The sequence below is a fragment of the Fusarium sambucinum genome, chromosome II (assembly GCF_050947815.1).
Source record: "Fusarium sambucinum isolate potato_lamoka chromosome II, whole genome shotgun sequence".
NCBI lineage: Eukaryota > Fungi > Ascomycota > Sordariomycetes > Hypocreales > Nectriaceae > Fusarium > Fusarium sambucinum.
Window position 1 is genome coordinate 1195142 of NC_139293.1, and position 23816 is coordinate 1218957.

The following is a 23816-nucleotide window of genomic DNA, read 5'->3' on the forward strand; positions in this document are numbered from 1 at the left end:
GCATCTATGGTTCTGAAGCACCACCTGCGCAACGGTGTTGATATTCGCGTTTATCTTAGGGGTATCATATCCGCTTATCCGCAACGAGGTAATAGGGGTCTAGGACTCTTCCATTCCGCAGGTCCGGACCTCGTAGAAAACCTCGATGATGGCGCGAATAGTCTCTTCATGAAAGAGGTCCTGGTAGAAAAAGGCGTGTCCATAGAGACCTCCGGTAGCTTGTGATAGACGGAACTTAAGATCCAACACGGGGAGCCTGGCCATGCGTACTCACTTAGAAGCTGGAACGGTCCTTTACTACATGTTGTGTATCTCTGCTTATTCATGATTCGAACAAGTCTCAGAGTTTGTGTACAGGCATGTCGACTCAGGATCACATTAGATGAGGACGTTCTTGGATCTAGGTGTTCTTGCATCTCAGTTCTATTACACTCTAGTAACTTTATGAGTACTGTCTGTCTATTGAAGTTCTCTGAGATTTCATGTCTATCAGTTCAGACTCTGCATGTTCACCATCTCCCAAAACAATCCCCTCCTCGCCAACAACTGCTGCGGACTACCCATCTCAGCTACAGATCCCTCACGCATGACACATATCACGTCAGCATTCATAACTGTGCTCAATCGGTGAGCTACCATGATCGTTGTCCTGTTCTTCTTGACCGCTTCGATGGCTGTCTGCACGACTGCCTCGGATTCACTGTCTAATGCAGATGTTGCCTCATCAAGAAGTAGTAGCTTCGACTTTCGTAAAAATGCCCTGGCGATGGCGATGCGTTGTTTTTGGCCGCCGCTGAGCATACTACCACCTGTTCCTACTGGTGATGCGAGTCCGTCGCTACATTCTGTTAATTCTGAGAACATCATATGTAGTGCGTAGTACTTACGGTAGGGAATTGATAAAGTCGAGAATATTTGCTTGACGACACGCGGCTAGAATCTCATCGTCACTGACGTCTTGTCCCACAACGCCAACCGCAATATTTTCCCTCATAGAACTTGAGAAGATGACGGCTTCTTGACTGATCAATGAAATTGCCAGTCGATAACTGTTTAGATCGAGGCTGCGGATGTCTTGCCCGTCAACGAGAATCTGCCCGTGCTGTAGTGCGTAGAAGCGCTCCAGTAAAGCAAGACAAGTACTCTTACCACTGCCACTCTGACCAACCAGAGCAAGTGTTTGACCTGGCTCAACGGAGACAGTGAAGTGATTCAAAGCGGGCTTGTGAGGACGTAAGGGGTATGCAAATGAGACGTCCTGGAATTTCACCTGCCAAGGGTCAGACCCATCTAGAAGATGGCTTGGTACTGCTTTCTTCTCGTGTGTGTGCTCGGTGGCATGGAATGTTTGTGTTCCCTTCTCGCCGTCCGGAAGCTCCGCAATCTTCTGAAGTTCTTGAGCGGCGTGCATTGCCTTACCAGCGTCAGGGGCAAAAGTGAAAATGGATCCAGCAATTTGTGATCCTGAAATAAGGCAGACGAAACAGACGTAGACTTGAAAAGCAGAATACTCTCCATTGGCAATCAGAGTTCCACCATACCAGAAACCCAGCGCGGCACACAAGTAGACGACAGATTGTGAGGCAGCATATAGTGCAGAAGTGACAAGTATCGATCGGAGAGACTTGGCTGCATGGTTGGATAGGAACCCGCCGTACATACCAAGTACTCGCTTTTCAAGGCCCAAGGAAGCCACAGTCCTCATTGATCTCACGATCTGGCCGGCGTATGCAGCCGAGTCTACTCCGCTTTGTCTGATGCGAGCGTCAAACGCAGCAAGGACTTGGAGACGTAGCCACCCACAGGCTACAACGACTGGGATCGTGGCTGTACACACCAGGGCTAATTTCCATCCGACGGCGAGAGAGACAGCAATACCGCCGATAATGGTAGATGTAAAGGTCAGAATGCCGCCCATGACCGGGCCGCCCATCCCGGCGAGGTCGTCAGTGCTTTTTGAGAGGGTATTGGAAAGTGCACTGGGAGAGTTCTTGGCCTCGTCAAAGAACCCCATACTTTGAACAGTGATTTTGTCACAACATGTTTCTCGGACGCGTTTCGAGAGTTTCTGTGTAGCATATGCCAGAGTTGTTCCAACACCCAACCAGAATACAAATCCTGCCCCTGCAAGAGCAACGTAGAGGCCAGACCACAGGTTTACATCTCTCCTGAGTTGGGAGTACTGGTTCTCAGGAAGGCCAATGATTGTGAGCAGCTTGGCGAAGAAGATGGATTCCCTGTCACATATCAGTCAGCGTGACGTTCGGAAGGATGAAGCTTGAGAATACATACGCTGGAATTTCCAAGCCTGCGAGGATGGAGCAGATGAGGCCGATTATGAGAACCTTCCAGTCTGGTTTACTCATGTCGAGCAGGAATGATAAAGCACCTTGTCTCCTGGGCACAGATAAACAAGGGTTTCCATTCGTTGTACCTTCAAGTCTTCTTGTCTCTATGGTTCCAGCCTTCTTATTCTCTGATTCTTGAGTAGCCCCCTGTGTTCCAGGCAGCATCACATCGACCTCATCGTCCTGACCGATTGAAGCACCAGCTTTTTTCTGGCTCTCTTCGTTGATCTGCTGCTTCTCGATCAGGTCTGCATATAACCCATTCCGAGCCATGAGTTCATCGTGAGTGCCCTGATCAGCAACCTGGCCTCGGCTTAGCACAACAATCAGGTCGGCGTTCCTGACGGTTGACAGTCTATGAGCAATGATGATTGTGGTACGGTGCTTGGATGCAATGTCGATAGCGGCCTGGATGGCCTTTTCTGATGCTGAGTCGAGAGCAGAAGTGGCTTCATCCAGAAGAAGAATTTTTGGGTCCCGAATGAGTGCACGAGCAATTGCAATCCGTTGTCTTTGACCCCCCGACAACTGCATCCCTTTCTCACCAACACGGGTCCGATACCCATTTGGTGAAGCCATGATGAAGTCGTGAGCATACGCCTTCTTGGCCGCGTCGATAACCAAGTCAAGACGCTTGTTCTCAGGTGTTGTGTCATTTGCATCTGCACAGCCGTACCAGATATTCTCGAGAACGGAAGTATCAAGAAGAACGGGGTCTTGATCGACCAGTCCAATCTGTTGCCGGAGCCAGCGCAGATTGAGGGACTGGATGTCATTTCCATCCACGGCTAAGGGTCGATTAGTGGGCGTATCAGATCCAAGAATGGGGGTTCAATATACAAACTGAGCCACTGGTGGGTTCATAGAATCGTTCAACAAGACCCAAGATGCTACTTTTTCCACCTCCAGATGGACCGACTATGGCAGTCGTTTTGTTGGCGGAGAACTGCAAAGTGACATTGTCTAGTACTTTTGTCTGGTCTCTAGAAGGGTAGACAAGTTCGACATTGTTCAATTGGATGTTTCCAATTAAGGATCCCGGAATCTCCCCCTTATCTCCCAAAGGATCCTGCGGAGATCTTCTAGATATCGTCTCGAACAAAGATCCAGAGATAGCAATACCAGAAACGAGTGCTTGCATGGAGGGAGCAATGCGAATGATGGCAAACATACCAATCGTTACTGCCAGTGTAGTTGATGTAATGGCAGCCACGGACGTCTGGCCCCTAACCAAGAAGATTGATCCTGTCCAGAACGAAAGAGAGTAGATGAGACATGGCATGGCGCACATGGAGGCGATTAGACAAGCGACGATGTTTTGTGCCTTTCGTTCTGCTACTGCCGCTTCTTTCAGGCCCTGGGAGTACTTCTCCTTCACGAAGGTCTGCATCCCAAAAGCAGCTACTTGCCTGATAGCACCAAAGGCTTCTTCCGGGATGCCAGCCGCATGACCGTACTTTTGTCTGGACACTTTCTGATGCTTCACACTATATGAACCACCGACAGAAAACATGAGAAGCATGGTAACGAAAAAGGGGCTCAGTATTAGAGCGGTCTTCCAGTACATGATGAAGGAAATGACGAAAGCAGCACAGAAAGTGGCGACAGCGCTGAGCATAATTGATGTTTTACTGGTGATGGCTTCCTGAAGAATACCCATATCGGACATGATACGGGTGGAGATCTCTCCGGGGCGCAAAACATCGAAGAAGGCCATGTTTTGACGTATGACAGCCTCGAGGTATGCTATGCGTAATGCTCTAGCGATGCGGTCGCCGCTGAAGTAGAAGCCGAGGGTGCCCAGGTAAGTGAAGACGAAAAGAGCAATACTTAGGTAGACATAGTAGAGACTAAAGGTGGAAATCTTGGAGCGTAGCTCAGAAGCTTCCACTGATCCATTGCTGAAGCCATTGAATACGCCGACGAGAAGACCATAGATAACCTAGAGTGAGCTGATCAGTACATTATATTGTGATTTATTACGGCAATGTGGAGGAAGGATAGCAAGCAAGTCATTGATTGAACATACAGGAACAAGAGGATTCAAGGCACCAGCAATGATGGCACAGATGGAGCTTAGGCTGAGAATGACTTTATCGAGTTTTGTCGCGTAGATGGTGATGTTTGGCTTGAAATTTGGCTGGCCTGCATCATTTGGCAGACCATGCAATTGTCGTTCAAGAACAGCGCGTTGATGGTCATCTGCAGAAGCTTCAGCGGAGGCCATGGCGGGCGAGTGGCTTGGCCAGCGGCTTATTAGAAGCTGTCGTGAAGCCGTCAGAGAATTGTATACAATCGATACAGAATCGTGAATGAAGAAAATTTGGGAGATTCATGTTGGCTCAGCGCGTCGGTGTTGAATGAGATGAGTCAAGCCAAGTCACATCTGTTGGTTGTGCAAGATCAGGTACTGGAGGGATGCGCCGCAGCTATATCCTACCCTTTCAGGCCGGGCTGCTTGTTGTTTGTCAGAAGCGCCCTGCAGAACTCACCATAGCCTGTCGCTAGCATCTCAGCATGTTTGTTCAGGTGTAAATCTGGCAATGATTACAGGGTGTCAATGCTGATGACATCTGGTGAGGCTCAACTTCGGGAAGGTCCTTTGTTTAACATACCCCTGTCTGGTATACTGCAAGAGGAAGGTGTTTCTGTCGATGGAACTCCCTGCAATACAGCATCAACAGTGTGTGAATACCATTGATACACTGGAGATAGGCTATCTGGATCATAGGGCAGCACTTCTGATGACAACACTCCAGAGATATGATCAGAATACAGGGACGAGTATGGCTTTCGCTTTCTAGCAATGCATAAGAAAAGAACAATTATGGATAGAAGCCGGCATCTAAATGGAATCGTGCAGTCAAACGCACAAGAAAGATGCATTTGACAACTACTTGAACTGGTATCGGACTTCCTCTCGTACCTGTCTTGCAATATCCATCGCCTCTTGACGACCGCTTCGAGAAAAGACGTTGAAGTAAGCAACAAACGTGTTGCGTCCTTCACTGGGATGGGGAACTTTCTGTCCGCGCTTCAGCAAACACCCACACCGACTCACAAATGTTTTGAGATCAGGTCTGCGTGAGAACAACTCTTTGCAAATGTCATCCGAGTCAAAGACCCCCTGACAAGATAACGGAAAGTCGGCGGGGATGAAAACCATTGCACTGGTGTACTGAGGACCAGTTTTGAAGGGAAGAGCAAGTGCACGAGAGCGAGTGGTGTCGTTGATGGTGAGTAGGAGAGCCAGACCCCAGTAGTCGATGCCGTACGTGTGCTCAATGATTTGAGAGCCGGTCATCCCCAAAGGACGAGGATTGATCTCGATGAGCCATGCTTTTGGCCCGTTGACTTGGCAATTCCGCATGTCACTTTCGGTGAGCTCCATGTTACCGTTGGCTTGCTCCTTGTATTCGACTGTGGAGTTCTCTACGCGCCCTTCGAGATGGAACACACCACTGCGAAGTCCGAGTGACAGCAAGATATCCACAAAAGTATCGCGTAATAGCTCAATCTCAGGTTTCGGCAGCTCAGATGGGTAAACGCTGCAAAGTTCGTGAAAAGTAGACAGTGATCCAACCTTTGGCCCATTGACATCCGCTGATTTGGGCAAGTCGTCGCATACTTCAAAGAAGAGGAGTTGGCCATCTTGCAGTACGAGATTAACGTCAACTTCAGGTCCGTCACAGTATGGCTCAATCACAAGCTCATGGCCATGTCGAGATGAGAAAATCGCACTGATAGCCTCTTTCAAAGCATCGGGAGAGTCAACACGATAGACTGCCTCGGAACTCCATCCTCCACATGGTTTGGCAATTAGGGGGTAAGATAAGTCGTCCCTCTGAGCTATTAAAGCGGCTTCTTCGGGACTGGAGGCATGATGTGCTCGATGACCAGCAAAAACGCTGGTCTTGTACTTGTTGGTGGCGATCTGGAAAGCCTCTGGTGACGCTGCAGGAAGACCCAAAGCTATAGCCGCCTCAGCGACAAAAGGCCAGTACGTATCCGCGCATGTCATAATACCATCGATAGGCTTGCCGTAGGACTTCAGAGTAGTGAGAATGTGGTCTGTAAGTTCTGGCTTAGGCGGGTTGGTGAGCGTTATTGGCATAAATGCCTCACGAAAGTCGTCTCCCTCGTGACTGGCGAGCCAATGATGGGCTTCATCCAAGACCACCAGCTTGATACCCAGGGCTTTGGCTCCTGTGTACAGGCCAAGTCCATCTTGGGGATGAGAGCTATTTGCTTCAACGAGAACGAGAGTCCGCTCACGGGGTTTTTCTTGAATGAGCCAGGGGAATGACAGTCGATTGCCTAGCTCTTGTTCTAGCTCAGATGAGATGACCTGAAGGTCGGAGTTGGGGTCCGAGAAGACTAAGAGACCTGCTGCAGATTCCCTAAATATGCCTGATAAGCTGATTTCTTTTTTGTCCAATACGATTTCTGATTCTTTGTAAGCTTGAAGAGGTTGAGCAAAGGATCTAACAACCTCCACATGTGGACAGTCGTGGAGGCGCAGAGGAATGATGTCCGATCGCGCAATGTAGCCAGTTGATCGTGGCACGATGAGTTTGATGAGACGGTTTTGACCCTGAGTTACGGGTACCAGTAGTGTCCGAAGCAAGAAGTCATAGGCCTCATTTGACCCCAAGGATCCTGGCTCCAGAGGCGTCGATGTCTCTTCTTCAACCAGAATCAGTCGCAGACCCTCGTTAGCAGTTGGTGTTTCGTGCTGACGGAGGTTGGTGATGGTCAAGTCAACCGATTGCCATCGGTATGTTTCCCAGTACGAGATATGTGAGACCTGCCAGATGCTTTCACTGATCAGATCTAGAATCTAGTTTAGCAAGCTATCATTGAAATGAGAAGTGTGGGTTTACTTTTGTCGCTCCATACTTGGATGAGAGGAAGTGTGGCCATTATTCGCAAGACATTCGAGTTACCAAGAAGAGACTCGATATCGTGTAAAAATGCAATCTTCTACGATAAGCTACAGATTTCTCAATGTATTTTACTTTGTTGATGATACAATGAACAACCCGTGTCAAGCCAGCAGCCGATGAGGGAAGCTGATACTCTGAGTCACCTCGTGCGTTTGGCTGTTGGTCATGTAACTAACAATCATGTAATCGCACAATTATTTGGCTGGTAATCAGGTGATATCTTTTCTTGCGTGGTATCTAATGAGGAAGGAGACGTTCAAACAAAAGCTTAGTTTGACAAGGGGCAACTTGAACAAGTTGAGGGCCAGGTGTGAATCTATGACCAACAAATTTTGGAGAGTTAAAGAGCCTATATTGGCTGTTAGGCGAATAACCATCCCTGATCCCTCCCCGCAGCGGGCCGTTAGAGTGAGCACTGGTCTCCGATCACCCCCGGATTCATGTTTGTACAGCGTAGCTTGTTTGATGTGCAGGGGAGATACATGCCGGATATTCTCACTCTGAGGACTACAAGCTGGTCAATTATACTCATCTCCAGTCATGCATCCCCAGGTCCTAGTGGACAGCCAGAAGCGGCCCGAAGATGTGACACAACAACCTGGTGCAACTGATGATAATGTTGGTAGGGCACGAACTTAGAAACAATATGGCATCCTTTAACACAGTCTGTGTTTCCGTATAGACTCTAGTTATGTTATATGCCAAGGGGATTGTGCAACCAATCTTTTTGTTGTAAATATGAATGAGTATCAGTCACCAAGCACCTGTCCTGCGTTCATTCCTGTAGCTTGATTGAAGTAAGCTCCTGGCAAGCCTTGACAATATATCATAGGGCTAATATCTAATCAGAGGAAATGCTAGAAATATATATAAGAGCAAAAAGATGAACACCAAAATCAACATACAACAGCGGGGATTCGCTGGTCGTCACCGACCCAACTACTAATCCGCCCCTTACCAGCTTATCTATGGGAGAGCGGACGGGATCCCGAGTTCTCTGATAGGTATGGTCGTATGTGTTTGAAAGAGCTGTAGTTCTACATTATATACATAGTGGTCTTTCTCTGCTGTCTCTGCTAACCACTTCACGGCGAATTGCTAATTAGAAATTTTAACCCCAGGCAAGGTTTAACCACAGCTGAGAATTTATCTTGGGAAGCTAGATTTTTGCAAAGGCGTACTCAAGAAAACTTTAGTTTCAATCACACAATGCTGATTTTTAACCTTATGCAGTATTAAACCGAGCTTAACGAGGCGTCTTCGTACAGTAAGTCGTATAGTATCAAAGTATGAAAAGACACTGTGATTTTCCGCATGTATAAATTGCATCGGAATCTCTCCACTTCTCTCTTTCCACATCTGAATTCGGTTGTAGTATACAATGGTTGACCTATGATGAGCACTTGGCATCAGAGAGAAAGTTCACCTTCTACACTTGAACATGATGTATCCATGAACTGAGGTCATATAATATTTTGGTCTTTTTAGCCGAGTTGGCAAGTGCCAATAAATCACTGGTTGTGTTATCGTCAATCACATATCGAGGCCAGCCAACGTTTTCCAACCAGGCAGGAAAAACAACACATAATAATACACATAGGGTCGAAGAGAAGTAATAATGAAGTCGCCATATTCGAGGATAATGGAGGCAACTAAACTGGCAAATTTAACCTCCTACCAGGGGAAGGAGGGGGTCCGGCGCAGAGCTGGTTTTCACAACTATGAAACCAACCTTTTAAGAAGGCTTGATGACTACAATGAGCAGATTTCTGAACTATCAGAACGCCATATCTCTGTTGGGCTATGTTGGGTCTGTCGATATACTATTCTGGAGGAAATCCGTTACTTCTTGAGATCTCGTAAATATATCACAAGTAAGCTCATATTTTTGTGTTTTGTGACTATAGCAATTCTAAAGAGGGAAAGAAAACACTTCCTTTGTAATACTAGCACCCTGACCTAGACCCTCGTTACCTGCGTAGGTAGGTATCTAACTGCGCTGTAGCTTATGATAATTACTATACAGCTACGCCTACCTCTTAATTCTTGTGTCTACCCGAGTAACTGCCTAGGCAAGTGAATAGTGTCAAGGTCTTGCCTCGAATTGTTAGTAGGCGTCAAGACTGCACTCAGTAGACTCAGCCATTGATTATTGCCTGCCATATTTGATGTTGAGTACGGCAGTTACGCTAGTCACTTGTTTCCTGATGATAGTGAAAGGGTTAGAGGCTCCTGCTTGGTTAAATGGAGTCTTTATACTTGAGGCAGGAGTGATCTTTCTGGGGACATGTTATATCTTCTCCCCATCATCCTCCTCGTCCTCGTCCTCGTCCTCTTACACCTCGATCCCACATTGCATCTCCTTCTGCAGTAGCATTTACGGCCACAACGCCTTTTTACACAAATGACATCTTCATTCCTGAACAGCCTTACAGTCGACACTTCTTGGTTCGCAGCAATATTGCATCAAATTTATTCTCAAGGTACGTTTCTTGCTGTAGAAAAAAAGCTTCGGCGGTGGGAGTGTTCAGGCTTCAGAGGCATGAACATCCCACCGCCAGAGATGACCATTGTATACTACATCTGCAAAGGAGCGTACATTAGTCGTCAGCCTTGGCTGACGCGCTCTATATTATGGGAAACTCCCTCTAGGTTCAACAGCATCGGCTCCGCTTCATCCCACGTATATTCACTTGCAAGGCCGCTACCAAACCTCGAATCACACCTCAGACGATACTCTCTCCAACCAGTCAAGCAACACAGTCTAGACAAACTATACCGCCTTTGAACGCCTATCCAACATTAGTCTTACTCTCATTCTCGAAGCACATGCCACCTTACACCAAGGCCAGTGTCCCTGGAGTTCTGACCAGGTAGGTGCCTTCTCACCATGACGGACCACTCTCTGACCCTGTATAGCTTGTTCATCCGCATTATACGATTTTATGTGGCACGGAACAAAGTACCAAGTGTTGACGGACTCATTGATATCTCTGCTTAAAGCGCTATGCATATGCCCTACACCTCATACGAATACACCGTGCACAATCGCCGAACACATTTGCTTGGACTGTTCCCTGCATTTACGCCAAGGTAAGTCACCTACCATCTGCATCCTGTATGAATACGAACCTAATAGCCTTTCTCAATTCAGATCGATAAGTTCCTTATGGGCCTGTACATTCGTTCTTCAAATCCGATTCTGCAACCCCTCGTTACCAAGTCAGCAAGGGCGGGCGGTGGAAATAAGAGCTCAGCTTGCAAAGTATGTGAAACACAAGCGGATCATCTAGTTTCTCAGTGAGGCTAATGACAAAGAATGCAGTTCTTTTTCTTCTCGATCTGGGCGCTCAGGATCACATTTACGCATTCGCATAAACAACTGTCTACCAGGTCGCATCAAAGGCAGCGGCAAGAGTCAAGGTATCTTCAAAACCTTCAGGTACATCGCTGCTTGGCCGCCTCAAGACGTCCACCTGCCTCAAGGCAAAGGAATTGATGGGGCTGACGGAGAAGATGGAGGACTGGAATATTGCAGGAAGTTTAAAAAGAATCGCGGTTAGACGATATTATTAGTAGCCTTATAGAAAAGTTTATCTAGCGAAGGTTTTATTAAGGAGACTAGTAAATTAGGCTCAGGTTAATTCTAATTTAGTAGATTACTTATAGAAGTTATATATATAGGTAAAAATAATTAATTATAATAGGGAAAATATATTATTAATCTATTAATTATAAAATAAAATAGTAGACTTTATTATTTAAATTATTAAATATAAAAATATTTTAATATTTCTAATATATAGGGGAATATATAATTTTATAATATTCACTGTCTTAATACGCTTAAGATACTGGATAAGCAGGTAAATAGGTCCTTACTTATCTAAACTCCGGTACGAGCTGGACACCGAATCCTTTTCCCCCGCATTGTGTCTTGACGGATCCCGAGTTCTCTGATAGGTATGGTCGTATGTATTTGAAAAGCCGTCAAATTTGGTATATTCCATTGACTGTGACGATCACGCTGTTAGCTATCCTTCATCAACGTTGAACTTTGCAATAAGCTGAATAATTTGTATTCGCTTGCAGTATTATCAGAAATAACTATTAATCCCAGATCAAGCCCCTCAACTTCCCAGTCGAGGCCGTCATCTTACGTGCTCAACTCCACGACTTGGTCGTCATGGTAGCAAAAATGCCATCACCTCGGGCGTCACTCTCTACACACCAACAATGGTATGGGTAGGATTTCGGTTTGTGAGCGGGTAATAAGGTAAGTGGACTAATCCCAAGGAGGCAATTTTTTCCACATCAAGATCCACACCAGTTCGCCAAGAACATCACATCCATGACTCTAGAGGGGGCAACCGAGATTTGGATACGAAACTGCAAAGCAAAGATGTATATCTTTTCTTTTCTTCATGGTTCGAGACATTGATATCAATTCTGAGAATATAAAGTCATATTCTCTCTTTGTTTCTTGTTTAGAATGGCAGACGTCATGAGCCGGCCCGACGAAGAAAACTCCGGTGTCCGAGCCGGAGATGGAAGCCGGGATTCGTCAGTGGATGTTGAGAAACTCGGCCGTCAACGACCAGAAGTGTTCAAGTCAATATGGTCTGAACTAGGGTTTGGTTTCTCAGTATTCTGTTCCATGTTATTGGCAGTAAGTTATATCCCAATAATCACTTCACCTGGGGACTCATCTTTTCCAGATACTGACATCATCAGGAATTCTTCGTCAGTGGATTTCATGTCATTCTTCCACCTTTATCTGAAGAGCTTGAAATCCCTGCTGCGTCGCAGACATGGCCCTCAAGTGTCTTTTCACTTGTCACGGGGGCCATGCTGCTTCCAATGGGTCGACTGGCAGATATGTATGGTGGCTACCTAGTGTACAATGCCGGTCTATTGTGGTTCTTCATATGGGCTCTTATCGCAGGCTTCAGTAAGAACTACATGATGTTGATCTTCTGCCGAGCTCTGCAAGGTCTTGGTCCTGCTGCGTATTTACCAGGTGGTGTTATGCTCATGGGCAAAACCTATCGCCCTGGGCCTCGAAAGAACCTTGTTTTTGCTCTATACGGTAGCTTTGCTCCTCTGGGTAGGTCGAGCGATACATTTTGTGCATGTAGAATACTGCTAATAACACTAAAGGATTCTTCTTTGGCATCTTTGTGGGAGGTCTATCTGCAGAGTTTCTCGATTGGAGATGGTACTTTTGGATTGGCACCATCATCTTTGCCGTTGTGTGTGGGATTTCACTCATCGCTGTCCCTTTTGACTACCGCGATCGAAAGGTCGATATTCCTATGGACTGGTGGGGGGTTGGAACGATCGTGCCAGGCCTACTCCTCGTTGTATACTCTCTGACCGACAGTTCACATGCTCCTAATGGGTGGGGGACGCCATACATTATCGTGACATTGATTCTGGGTGTCATGTTTCTGATAGCCGCATGGTATTTTGAGACCCGCAAGGCTCAAGTTCCTTTATTGCCGGCCGATCTCTTCGAGCCAAAGGGTATGAAACGTTTCATGGCGGTTCTCTTCATGGCTTTCGGTACATTTGGACTTTTCCTCTTTTACTCGAGCTTCTACATGGAATTGGTGTTGCATAGATCACCGCTCATCACTGCTGTCTGGTATATCCCCATGTGTGTAGGTGGTCTCATCATTGGCACTGTAGGAGGCTTTACACTGCATTTCTTACCAGGGCGACTACTTCTTTTCATCTCATCCATGGCCAATGCCATCTGCATGTTACTGTTTGCCCTCATGCCCGAGGATCCGAACTATTGGGCCTGGGTATTCCCCAGCATGGTGTGCTGCACTCTCGGCATCGATATTACGTTCACAGTCAGCAACATCTTCCTGACAACCAACATGCCGAGCCATCGACAAGGACTCGCAGGTGCTTTGATCAACAGTGTTCTTTTCTTGGGAATCAGCTTCTTCCTTGGTATTGCCGACATTGCTGTTGCAGAGACGTCAGACCTGGGCCTTCGGAAGAGCTACAAGGTGGCGTTTTGGCTGGCATTTGGGGTGGCAAGTATTCCTCTGCTCTTTATTCCGTTCCTCAACATCGGGTCTGCTAAGAGCGAGCTTACGATGGAGGAGCGGCAGAGATTAGAGAACCCACAGCGGTCAACGGAAGAGCCGGGAAGGGATTCAGAGGCAAAGAATTCAGCATGAAGGATATTTCGGCTGGCGGGTTGCTCGGGAATTGAGGACCCAACTTTGGAGCGATGAATAATAGGGCTACATTTGATACAAAGCCGGCGTTGAATAGAGCGTGTTATTTGGTTGCAGTCTATATCACGGATAGTCGGTGGAATAATATTACTTGACATATTATCGAGAATGGATAAGCACAGACCATTGAAATTAGTTAAGGATCATTGGGTGAGCAAACAAGACCCTGAGTATCACCGAAATTGAATAACAGACCTCAAATGTTGCATTGGGACCACAACTGCCGCTGTCGTTTGTTTCACAACTCCAACTAACAGACCGGATATTGGACACGATGCCGGATGCAACAATAAACTCACGATGTTACTCTACATTCCGGAGCGCCTTGAATTCTTTACGCTGAGTTTTCTGTCGTTTCTTGGTTACAGCGTCTTCCATTTTAGAGTGATGCAGAGGACCACATTCCCCTGCATAAAATGACCAAATCGCTACGTTTCCCCTGGTGCCCACGTTGAATCCTTGCTCATCAAATGAGTGAACACGCAGGGGGTCAGAGACGCCACAGAGTATGTTTTGTGCAACAGTGGCTGACATAGAGGCGGTGGTGAAACCAGCGGGCGACAGATACAGTTGTTGAGAGGGATGTTGGGGGAGAGGTTTCTCGAGGCTTAACCGTTGGTGATCAATCAATAGGGACGTTTCAATATTGAGACCACTGTGAATTGATCCCTGTCGAAATAGCCCAGAGCTTTGGTGTCCATTTAAACCCCTGTCGATGATCGAGATGTTGCATCATTTCTTGGTAATGATAAGACAAGATGTGACTTGGCGCTGATTCACTTCGCCTTGGGCTGACCTTGCGAGCGGCACAGCAGCTGTTGGAAAGCTCAAGGCTGAAGCTTGGGGATCGTCATAGTTGACCAATATCTTGGTTTGCTGTATAATACACCGTACTTTGGTACAGATCCATTGCTTCAGCCAAGCCATACTCCGGCTTATGGAAGCAGAGAGGAGTCTAGCGCAAGGGCAAAAAAACTGGAATAGAGTCGCATGTGAACCTATGGGAACGCCTACAAGCTATGAGTTACAGGGACTGTAAACCTGGCTAAAGGTGGGCTCCGGTAGAGTTGGCGTTTTTTCCATCATATCCATCTTCTGCCGCTTCCGGGGAACAGACCAAAAACAGGGCAGAACGTGGCCCAAGATGGTGGGTATGAGATCAATTGAGTTTTCAATTAGACAAGGCTATTGGATGTTAAAGAACAGTACTTTGGTGAAACTATTGGACAAGTGGCTTTGATGATTACATCGTTTTTGTTGACTATGATGAACGATGAAGAGACAGAGAATCTGGGGGATGAGCAAAAAAGTCTCCGCAAGCGAAACGTGGAAAGTAAGACACGCCGAGAGAAAAAGTCTTCTCTTTGTTCGTTTCTTTTTTTAGCATGTTAAATCATTGGTCACTGGTAAAAGAGAAGGATGATTTGTGTGGATACGGAGATTGTTTCTAGGTTTCCGATGCTTGTCAGGTTACAACGATCGAATAATAGGTAACAAAAATGAAGAAAAATAGAGAGAAAGACCCATAGTTGCATCGTGATCAGTGTCTCTGTCATTTCTGACTTTTGGAAAGTAAACGCGTTGCTTTTCGCCATGATCTACCTGTCATGTACAGCGGCAGGTATGCTGATCGAAGTACCGTATTGCTTCTTTTCAGCTGAACGCCTTGTTGTTTTCCGATCCTAAATATGCAGTGGCTTGCTTTAGAAAGAGTTGTTAAAGTTAGGCTTATTTATTCCAGGCGGCTGCAGGTAAAACGAGAATTAATTACATAGAGTAGTGTAGTTTAGTGTAGATTGATGAGTGTGTGTGACATGGCAATCTACCAACCCCCATCCCAAAAGCTCCCTCTTCTCTTTTTTAGAGTTTGCCATTATTTACTTTCCCCTAGTCAACAACCGACAGTTTCTGATGCAACTGTACGACTCGAGTGTTGTCAAATAGAGAGAGAGAGACAAGTCTTGAATCGTTAATGAATTGTCCCACTTGAGTCAACGGGCGAAACAAAACAACTTCCAACTTTTTCCCTCTTCCTCCACGACGACATCCACTTTCTGTCACTACTTCTTGAGTCTTTCTTGTGCAACAATCAAATCTCGCTCTTGTTACCTGCTTTCGTAACACTTTGACCGACCCTTTATTTCGTGGTTTGCTTTTTGTACGCTTTGGTCTTGCATCTCGTCCAACCTGAAGATCAGACCGTGCACTTGTCAACACCTGATTTCTGGTTGGTTGCTTTTATTTTATATTGACTTCCTTCCTTCAAGCTTCATTACAGGTCAGTCTCTTGTTACACAGCGCATGCAAATGCAAATGCAAATGCGTATGCTCTCTATGTCAGGTACAGTCTCTTCTCTGATTGCCACGTTTTCCCCTCCGTTTCATCTCATCTCATCTTATTTCTGGCTGTCTGTCTTATGTTACGGGTCTTTCCGCCTGTGCCTGGCTCGGCATGTACCTGGGATCATCCTGTCTTTCCATGCGACGCGCCCCGGTTGGTAGCGAAACACCAGGATTACCTTGGCTTGTGCACGCTACACTAAAAACTACAATTTGATGAATCGTCCTCTTTGTCAGTACAAGTCTGTGCTGCAGAGGATCAATCCGTCTTGTTATACTTTTCAGTCATTCCAGTCTTGTTTTCTGTCCATATTGACTTTCATTCCTACCACTTTGTTTCTTCCTTCTTTCCTTTTCCTTTCCCGCTTTGTTCCCGTTTGTACACAAACAAGGGTCCCTTACTTCCAATATCCGTCTTCCGTCAGACTTGGGTATAGTCTAATCCTACTTCTAGTCACTACCGTGCCGTCTCGATAATCTCGACAACTTCTGGGGAGTTGCGCGCGAACCCCTCAATCCTTGACGCCGGTTTCCCGCTATCACAAAGCTACTCTCAAAATTGCGAGGCCTGCAGCCAGCTATCATCAAAGCTCACACCGACTTGAACTCACTATATCATGGGTTGCTCGCCCGTGACCTGACATTACCATACTTCCAACTACAGCTCGATAACGCTGTGCCGTTCAGATTCGGGTACTTTATACAAATCTCCGCCAATCTTGCCCATTTACATCCACTTGCTTGCCTGCTCCAGCGCAATCTGGATGCACACGCATCCTTGTTGATAAGAATCAAGACAAAGGCGCCAGTTTCCCTGCCTCGTTCGGTTGGCGCAGGATCGCATCAACTTGTGCCTTCACCAATCAGTCATCATGACTCCTTCAAAGCCTACGATATCCCACGACGGCCAAGAACTCGATGAGACCCGAGACGCATCCTTACTCCTCTCTTCTCCTCTTTCAACTCCCCTCACCACAAGCCCCGAGCTGGTCTCAATTCAGTCGCTGGCCGACCAAAACCCGACACCACTCAGTATGATGGACGACTCATGTTTTCTCGACATTGACAAGTGCATCTCGACTGGTCTCGAGGCGGGCAGTGTTAGTGCTCCAGCTAGTGTCGACAAGACCACATCATCTTCCAACCAATCACAATCGAACTCAGTGGGGTTACCTGCTACAAATAAAGACCCCAGCACTCACAGCCAGCGCAGTGCAGATCTTCCTGGGCCTAAAGAGACTGCAGATGACGGAAACGCCGAACCCACACGTGCCGCTGACGATGGTAATGTTATTCATTCATCTGGGGAGGATTTCAATTTACAACTAATTCTAGATGGTCAATCGAGAGAAAAGTCTCCAGAAATCACCCAAACAGGCCAGCCGAAAAACGGTGCATCGCAAGCGCAGCCAAAAGTCATTTCGCCGTCTACTTTAAATACGACAGGCCTGTCTGCCCAAAATAGCAACACTCCATCAGACGCCGCCGACCCTGCTCTGGGTTTCAGGGGCCATCATTCCGATCAGCACGAGTATCGAATAGACAGTTCGACAAGTGACCAGCAATACGAGACGATTTCAGCACCCACAGGGCCCTCATATGTGGCAGCGCTCCCTGCGCGAGGGACAGCCACAGCACCCGCACAGACAAGCAGCCACTGCACTGCTACTCAAGGTGCCACTCGGGCCATGTCTAGTACTACCTCCTCCACTAGCAACAGTTTTGTCCCCCCTGGGCATCAAAGACACCGCAACGATCATTCCTCACACGACAACGGCTTTCCTCCCTCAAACAATACATCCCTTTCTTCTCGACCAAGTGGCATCAAACTTGATACAAGTTTTATACGGCCGACGCCAAGACCAATCGTCCGCACCGCGCCCGACTCTCCATCCCTTAATATCAAACATCCAACTCCCGACATCACCTCCCAGGCACGATCTGGAGCCTACGTTGGTAACATCGCACAACTCGAAGCGACTGCCGAACGATTGTCTATGACAAGTTCCATCGACGATGCGATCCGAGATTTACACACTGAACTAAAGCGATCCGACAGTCGACGTTCCTCCATACTTGCTGCCAGTCTCAAAGCCTCAGGGTCCATTGACGATTACAACACTCCTGGTTCCGCTGTCGAGCAATTAAGACGACACCCATCTATCGCTTCCTCCATTGTTTCAACAAACAACGCTGCACGCCACGGTGGTTATTCCCCCGCTGGATACGTACTTTCTCCGAACCACTCCTTTACGGGGCGACTCAGATCGGGATCCAAGAATTCGGCAGGCCGACCGGACTTTGACCTCGATTCTGTCTTATCACGACACGGCCCGGGCAAGGCATCTGTTAGGAGTGTTCGCTCTACAAAGGTTTCTCTGGCCGAGATTTCAGAATCCGAACCTATTGCACTGACCCAAGACGTTCTCGACATGGCCGACAAGACCCCTGCCAAGAATCCCGAGGGCGACTCCATATTACCTGAGGAGCTCCGCGACGCCAACATGCCCGCCACAGATGTTTTCCAGAACATGATGGGAGATGATGACTTTATGGAGAACAATCAGCAATCGCATGCCGGTGCCAAAACTGGTCACCAGGGGTCCCGAGATCCACAACGACCTAGAAGTTCGCATTCGGACACAACTTTCCAACAATGTCAAGATGCGTTTGGTGATTTTGATGGTGTACACTGGGTTCCCGACCAAGATGACCCATACGCTCCTCCAGACGGCCTAGAGCCCCAATCTCAAGCTGCACACCGACCGGCTCCACGCCCAGACATCCGGCCCCAATCGTACATGGACCCCGAATCTGGTCAACAGATGCTCTACTACCCAGCTCGTGTTCCCGCTATGCTCAATTTGCCACCCAAGCTTTCCAACAAGCCCAAGGCTAATGAAAGAAACAAGCGACGCTCCCAGGTAATGAGTGCTATGTTGGATGGCGGCAGAAAATCACAGGTTCTAGATGCTCCTGCTCCAGAGCGGGATACAACTAGAGACTCTTGGCTGCCCGATCCTCTTGCTGGCCACCGAGCATCATTCATTGCCCTGACATCTGATGAGCTCAGGGAATTAGGTCAACAGCCAGATCCAGCTCATTCATTGCATTCGGATCAGGGTGTCGCCCCTGCTGTGCAACCTGAACCCACTGCCGATTCGTCAGTTGAGACACTGAGGCGTCCTCAAAAGCTGTCTCGCAAGAACCAAGACGAGCGAAAGTCGAGAATGTCAAATCTGCCACCGCAACTGAGAGCAATTGCTTTCTTCGACCTCCCTGACAACACGCAACCGGATATCGAAGTCAAGGACGGATCGGCGATGGCCACCCTCGAAAGTATCCTGGATGCTTCTGCCAATGCTCCTGTCAGTGCATTCACCGATCATGAACGTGCCGGCAGGCTCGGAAAAGAGGTCTATGGCAAAGAAAAGAAGCGCGCATCGGTTGCTGCGTCTACCGCTCTCCAACCCGAGCCTGACAAGAAGCATACCAGGAAACGCTCTTCCTTTCTGTGGCTCGGTAAACGTCATAGCCATGTTAGTGACGACAAAAAGGATAATAAGGATCAAAAGGCTCAATCTGAGTCTGGGTTGGGGCCAGTGAACGCAGAGACCAACGCAGGCGAGGACGATGGTTTGGCTCGCAGCGTTAATGGCCTCGGAGACGGGCATAGTGATGATGAGCAGCAGGCTGCCAAAGAGGAGGCCGAAGACGTTTCTGAGGAGGAGGGCTACCACGGCCCTCCGACAACACTACTTGCTGAACTACAACTCCGCAAACAGCAGCAAAAGGAGCGAACCCAACGGACATTCGGGCCGGGTGGCATGCACGCAACCTTGCTGGAGATGGACGCTGTTGCAGAGACCCAAAAGAAATCAAGGAATACCAAGCGTATTAACTTGGCCTGGGAAGAGGGGGGCCAAGTACAGCCTGTCGATGAGGACTCTGATGACGAGGACATACCTTTGGCCGTCATTGCAGCACGCAACCAGGGTGCAAAGAATGTTATGGATCTGAACCGTCCCATAGGTTTGATGGAGCGTCGTGAGATAGAAGAGAACGAACCCCTCAGTCACCGCCGAGCCCGTCTCCATGGCCAAGATCCTCGATCTATGGTTGTCACCAACCGACCAAGCATGAACAACCTCAGCGCTAACTATCTCCCCACGACACCTCACTCTGTCGCACCGCACTCTGTGCAGAACGCATCCCCCGAGCCCGATGATGAGTTTGAGGGGGAGACACTTGCGGACAGAAAGAAGCGCCTTGCTGCCAAGGAAGAGGCTGAGAATCTATTGCCCAAGGCCCGCCCTGTCAGTAGTGCCTTTTCCGTTGAACTCCTCAACCAATTTGAGGACCCTGAGGAGAAGAAAAAGAAGGAAGAGGAGAGTAAGCCCAAGTCTGGTGAGGAGGAAACTTTGGGTCAGCGCCGCCGTCGCCTGCAAGCTGAGCGTGAAGCTCGTGAGCGGGAAATGAGCTTCAACCAGCTGAACGCAAGTTCTGAGGAAGCCCCAGTGCCAATTCCCGGAGTCAACGGTCAAATGCATCAGTTGTCAAGTGTCCTTTCTGCCCATCCCAAGAGGAGTGTAAATGAGGCCATGGCAGAGCGCGAGCGCCTTGAGCGTGAAAGGAGGATGGTCAGAGAAGGTGACGTGAGGATGGCAGCCTATAGAAGTCAGATGCCTCAAACTCAGGGAGTTGCGGGTAATGCCCATTCTGGCGGTTACCGTGGCGGTACTTTCAACAATGGCCTTGGCGGTCAAAACTCCCAGGCTGCTATGTCTTCACCAGCTCTTAACACCCAGCTTCTCAGCCAGCCTGCTCTTAACCATCGAAAGAGTGCCGTGTTCAATACATATGGTGCCCCGGTGCAGCCAGGTCCGTACGGCGCTGACGGCATGAGCGTCTATGGCGGAAACATGTTGCAGCCCGGTATGCCAATGCCTGGCCAAGCCGGCCCTACCAACAGAATCGAACAGTGGCGCCAGGGTGTTCTCCCTTAAGAACTTAACCTATCTGTTTCATACCGAAACAGTCATCAACAGCCGAGAGACATCTCTTAAACGCAATATTGCTTTAATACATTTGAGGAAACATAGAAAACGGGAAATAACCCATGGCATGGCTATCGATATGGTGTTTGGTGTATTTTGATAGAGGACCGGAGATGATGGACGGTATTACATATTTAGGGACTTTGCTTTTCTCGTTCAGCATGGCACCTATCTAGCATGGCATGGCGCTGGAAATACTTGAAAGCTGAAAGAACAGCGATTTTTAAACAAGGAAACAATTTATTCTTTCATAATCTGTGTGTATTCTGGCAGCATCTACTTTTAAGATCAAGAACATGAACGACGACATGCTTTCAAACCCGTGTATTAGAAGTGAATGCAGAGAGAGTATGGGGAGGTATCAACTCGTCATATTGCCAAAACAAAGATACAGAAAAATTAAAGCAACCCAAATGTCTAAAAGACCAACGCCAGGATGTTAACAAGCCGGTATCCCCCTACCCCCTTTTTCACTCTTCTACATGCTTTTCATTCTAGATCCGTTCATCTCCTCTTGCCAAAGTTGGAGGCAGTCTTTTGCAATTTGGACGGTGGTGCGGCTTCGACATCGCTCTCGTCATCCTCGCCCATAGACTCGTCTACATCATCGTGGTCGACCTCATCCTCGTCGAGAGACTCTTCAGCATCGCTATCAGCTTCCTCGCCAGCTGATTCCTCCTCGTCATCAGAATCGCCGACAAAGCCGTTGGTGATGGGAACGTCATCGTCTGAGTCGTCGAAATCACCTTCCGGGGCGCGCCTTCGGCCAGGTGCGCGCGCAGCCTCATCTTCACCCTCAACCCAGATAACATCCTCATCGTCAGAGTCCGAGTCGCCGCTGTTGTTAAGACCGCCGCTGTAAATTCTGCGTCGGAGCTTCATCTGGCACTCGAGCATTTCGAGCTTACCCTTCAGGGCGAGAAGGCTTGAGAGACCCTTTGCACGCTCAGCGAGAACCTTTTGCAGTCCGCTGAGGCTTTGGAGGACCTTGGGCTGCGATGCGAGAGCACCACCGTGGGCGATCAGTGTCCAGTTGACCCAAGCGACAAGGGCACCGGCGCGACCAGGGCGACGGTACAAACGGGCTGCGAGCTTGGTGAGGAGAGTACCGGCGAGAGCGCTGTCGAGGCGCTCAATAGTGTTGTGAACGGTAGCGAGATCGGTGGTATGCAGACACGACTCAAGAAGGTCTGTGTCGTCGGTGCGAAGGGCCTGGGTGAGGACAGTGGAAAGAGACTGGTGACTAGGAGGAGCAATAGCGTTTCGCGTGGGGTGGGAAACCATTGCGCCGTTAAGGGCTGAGGGTACATCAATGATGTCGTTCTCGGCGCGGAGAAGCTCTCCGAATGAAGGCGATGTGCCCTCGGCGTCCTCGTCCTCGTCCTCGTCATTGGACTTTTGCTTCACGAGCTTTGTGTTGGAAGTTTCCTCAGCGGTCTTCTGTTGCTCCTGCTCCTCAACGAGACTCTCAGCGTCGGAGATATCTTCGTCGCTGTCGGCATCGGACGAGAGCTCAATGGCTTCGACCTGGGAGGATCCGTAGGCATCGGGGCCGGCGATGGTGGCCTTTGACTCGTCAATGACGGCCTTGTTGGGGATTCGAGCGCTGGTTCGAGACACAGGGGCAGCCAGCTTAACCGGCGCCTTGCGTTTTGTTGTCGACATTATGATTGGGGATAGAAATGTGAAAGTTGTTTAAGCGGGCGCAGAAAGGATACGGCTGGGTCGCGTGCAAGGATAGAATCAAAGACGTGCGATTCAAATCGAGAAGCGAATCAAGTAGTTTTGGCTCTTACGTCGCTAATAGCGCGGTTTCTCTGTATTATTGAGAAAAAGAATTATGTTGAGCGTTATCAATTGGAAAATTTGACGAAGCCGTCGCTCAGTCTCGAGTGAAGGAACTTTTTTTCTGGAACCTGAGCTTAACTCGGTGGTGCCCCACAGAGCGATAAGATTAGAAATTTGTCACGTGTGATAGCCACAACAAGCGCCACAAGCTGAATCATGTATGGCGTCCAAGAAGTCCTAATCTTGAGTTTGGCAAGCCATTTAATTACAGTGATTGGTTTGCTACACAGGAGTAGTTCTGATTGGCCAATCTTTGAATAGTGGACTCGAGGAGAGGCTCTCATTCGACAGTATGTAGTTGCTCGGAAGGATCAACCTATCATCCGTGACCTTAGGAAGAGTCATACTAGACAAAGATGATTTCGAAAGGGAATGCGCATTAAAGTATTGGAAACAACCAAGTTTGGGTAACACAAGCCATGTGAATGCCCGTTTCTCTCGTTTGATACGGGAACGCAGGGTCACATGACGTCTATCTCTAGCGGACCCGTGTTTCCCGGCTGGACCATGATGCGGCCTAGCTCCGATATTAGAGTAAGATCCGCTGATAAGCTATAGTGGTTTGTTGCATAATGACTTGGTGACGCGACGCGAACGTGTAAGAGAAGTGTCGCGAGAAAGTTAAAGTACGTGTCCATAAGTGAAGGATTTCAATCTTTTATATATGTATTATTTCATATAGATCTATTTTTGTTCATTTATTAAAATAACTTGGAGGTCACATATACTTCATCTTAATGAGTTGGCCTCTTCTTTCTCTTGATTACTCGGATTATCTTGTAAGACACAACTCTCGGGAAACAGTGGCATTCCGTGACCGTCTACAATCTTATCCGTGTCCTTTCGGGACAGAGGAGACCTTCCCTTTCTGATCAGGCTCAGACTCTGCCACACTTGTTGGTCTGTATTAGTTTAAATGGAGCGACCTTCTCGCATAAGATTAACCCAATGATTTATCACTTCAAGGCAAACATCTGCCTGATATTTCTAGTAACTACTCTATCATCTATACTAAACATG

General features: G+C 48.0%; 5 protein-coding genes across 5 annotated transcripts; 2 read left to right on the plus strand and 3 right to left on the minus strand.

Annotated features, from left to right (window-relative positions):
- Positions 1-489: 489 nt before the first annotated feature.
- FSST1_007189 (ABC transporter ATP-binding protein) lies at positions 490-4575 on the minus strand (the record flags this gene model as incomplete). Its single annotated transcript, XM_083223947.1, has 5 exons — positions 490-838; positions 888-2237; positions 2293-3136; positions 3189-4290; positions 4378-4575. The coding sequence occupies 5 exons, from the start codon at positions 4573-4575 to the stop codon at positions 490-492; spliced, it is 3843 nt and encodes a 1280-aa protein (XP_083083150.1).
- Positions 4576-5241: 666 nt separating this feature from the next.
- On the minus strand, positions 5242-7271 carry FSST1_007190 (uncharacterized protein; the record flags this gene model as incomplete). The annotated part of the gene is made up of 2 exons (XM_083223948.1): positions 5242-7181; positions 7232-7271. The coding sequence occupies 2 exons, from the start codon at positions 7269-7271 to the stop codon at positions 5242-5244; spliced, it is 1980 nt and encodes a 659-aa protein (XP_083083151.1).
- Positions 7272-11786: 4515 nt separating this feature from the next.
- FSST1_007191 (major facilitator superfamily-domain-containing protein) lies at positions 11787-13491 on the plus strand (the record flags this gene model as incomplete). Its single annotated transcript, XM_083223949.1, has 3 exons — positions 11787-11963; positions 12029-12401; positions 12455-13491. The coding sequence occupies 3 exons, from the start codon at positions 11787-11789 to the stop codon at positions 13489-13491; spliced, it is 1587 nt and encodes a 528-aa protein (XP_083083152.1).
- Positions 13492-16763: 3272 nt separating this feature from the next.
- On the plus strand, positions 16764-20897 carry FSST1_007192 (uncharacterized protein; the record flags this gene model as incomplete). Its single annotated transcript, XM_083223950.1, has 1 exon — positions 16764-20897. The coding sequence occupies one exon, from the start codon at positions 16764-16766 to the stop codon at positions 20895-20897; it is 4134 nt and encodes a 1377-aa protein (XP_083083153.1).
- A 555-nt stretch (positions 20898-21452) lies between these two features.
- FSST1_007193 (Dip2/Utp12 family-domain-containing protein) lies at positions 21453-22613 on the minus strand (the record flags this gene model as incomplete). Its single annotated transcript, XM_083223952.1, has 1 exon — positions 21453-22613. One exon carries the CDS (start codon positions 22611-22613, stop codon positions 21453-21455), a length of 1161 nt encoding a protein of 386 aa, XP_083083154.1.
- Between the last annotated feature and the right edge of the window lie 1203 nt (positions 22614-23816).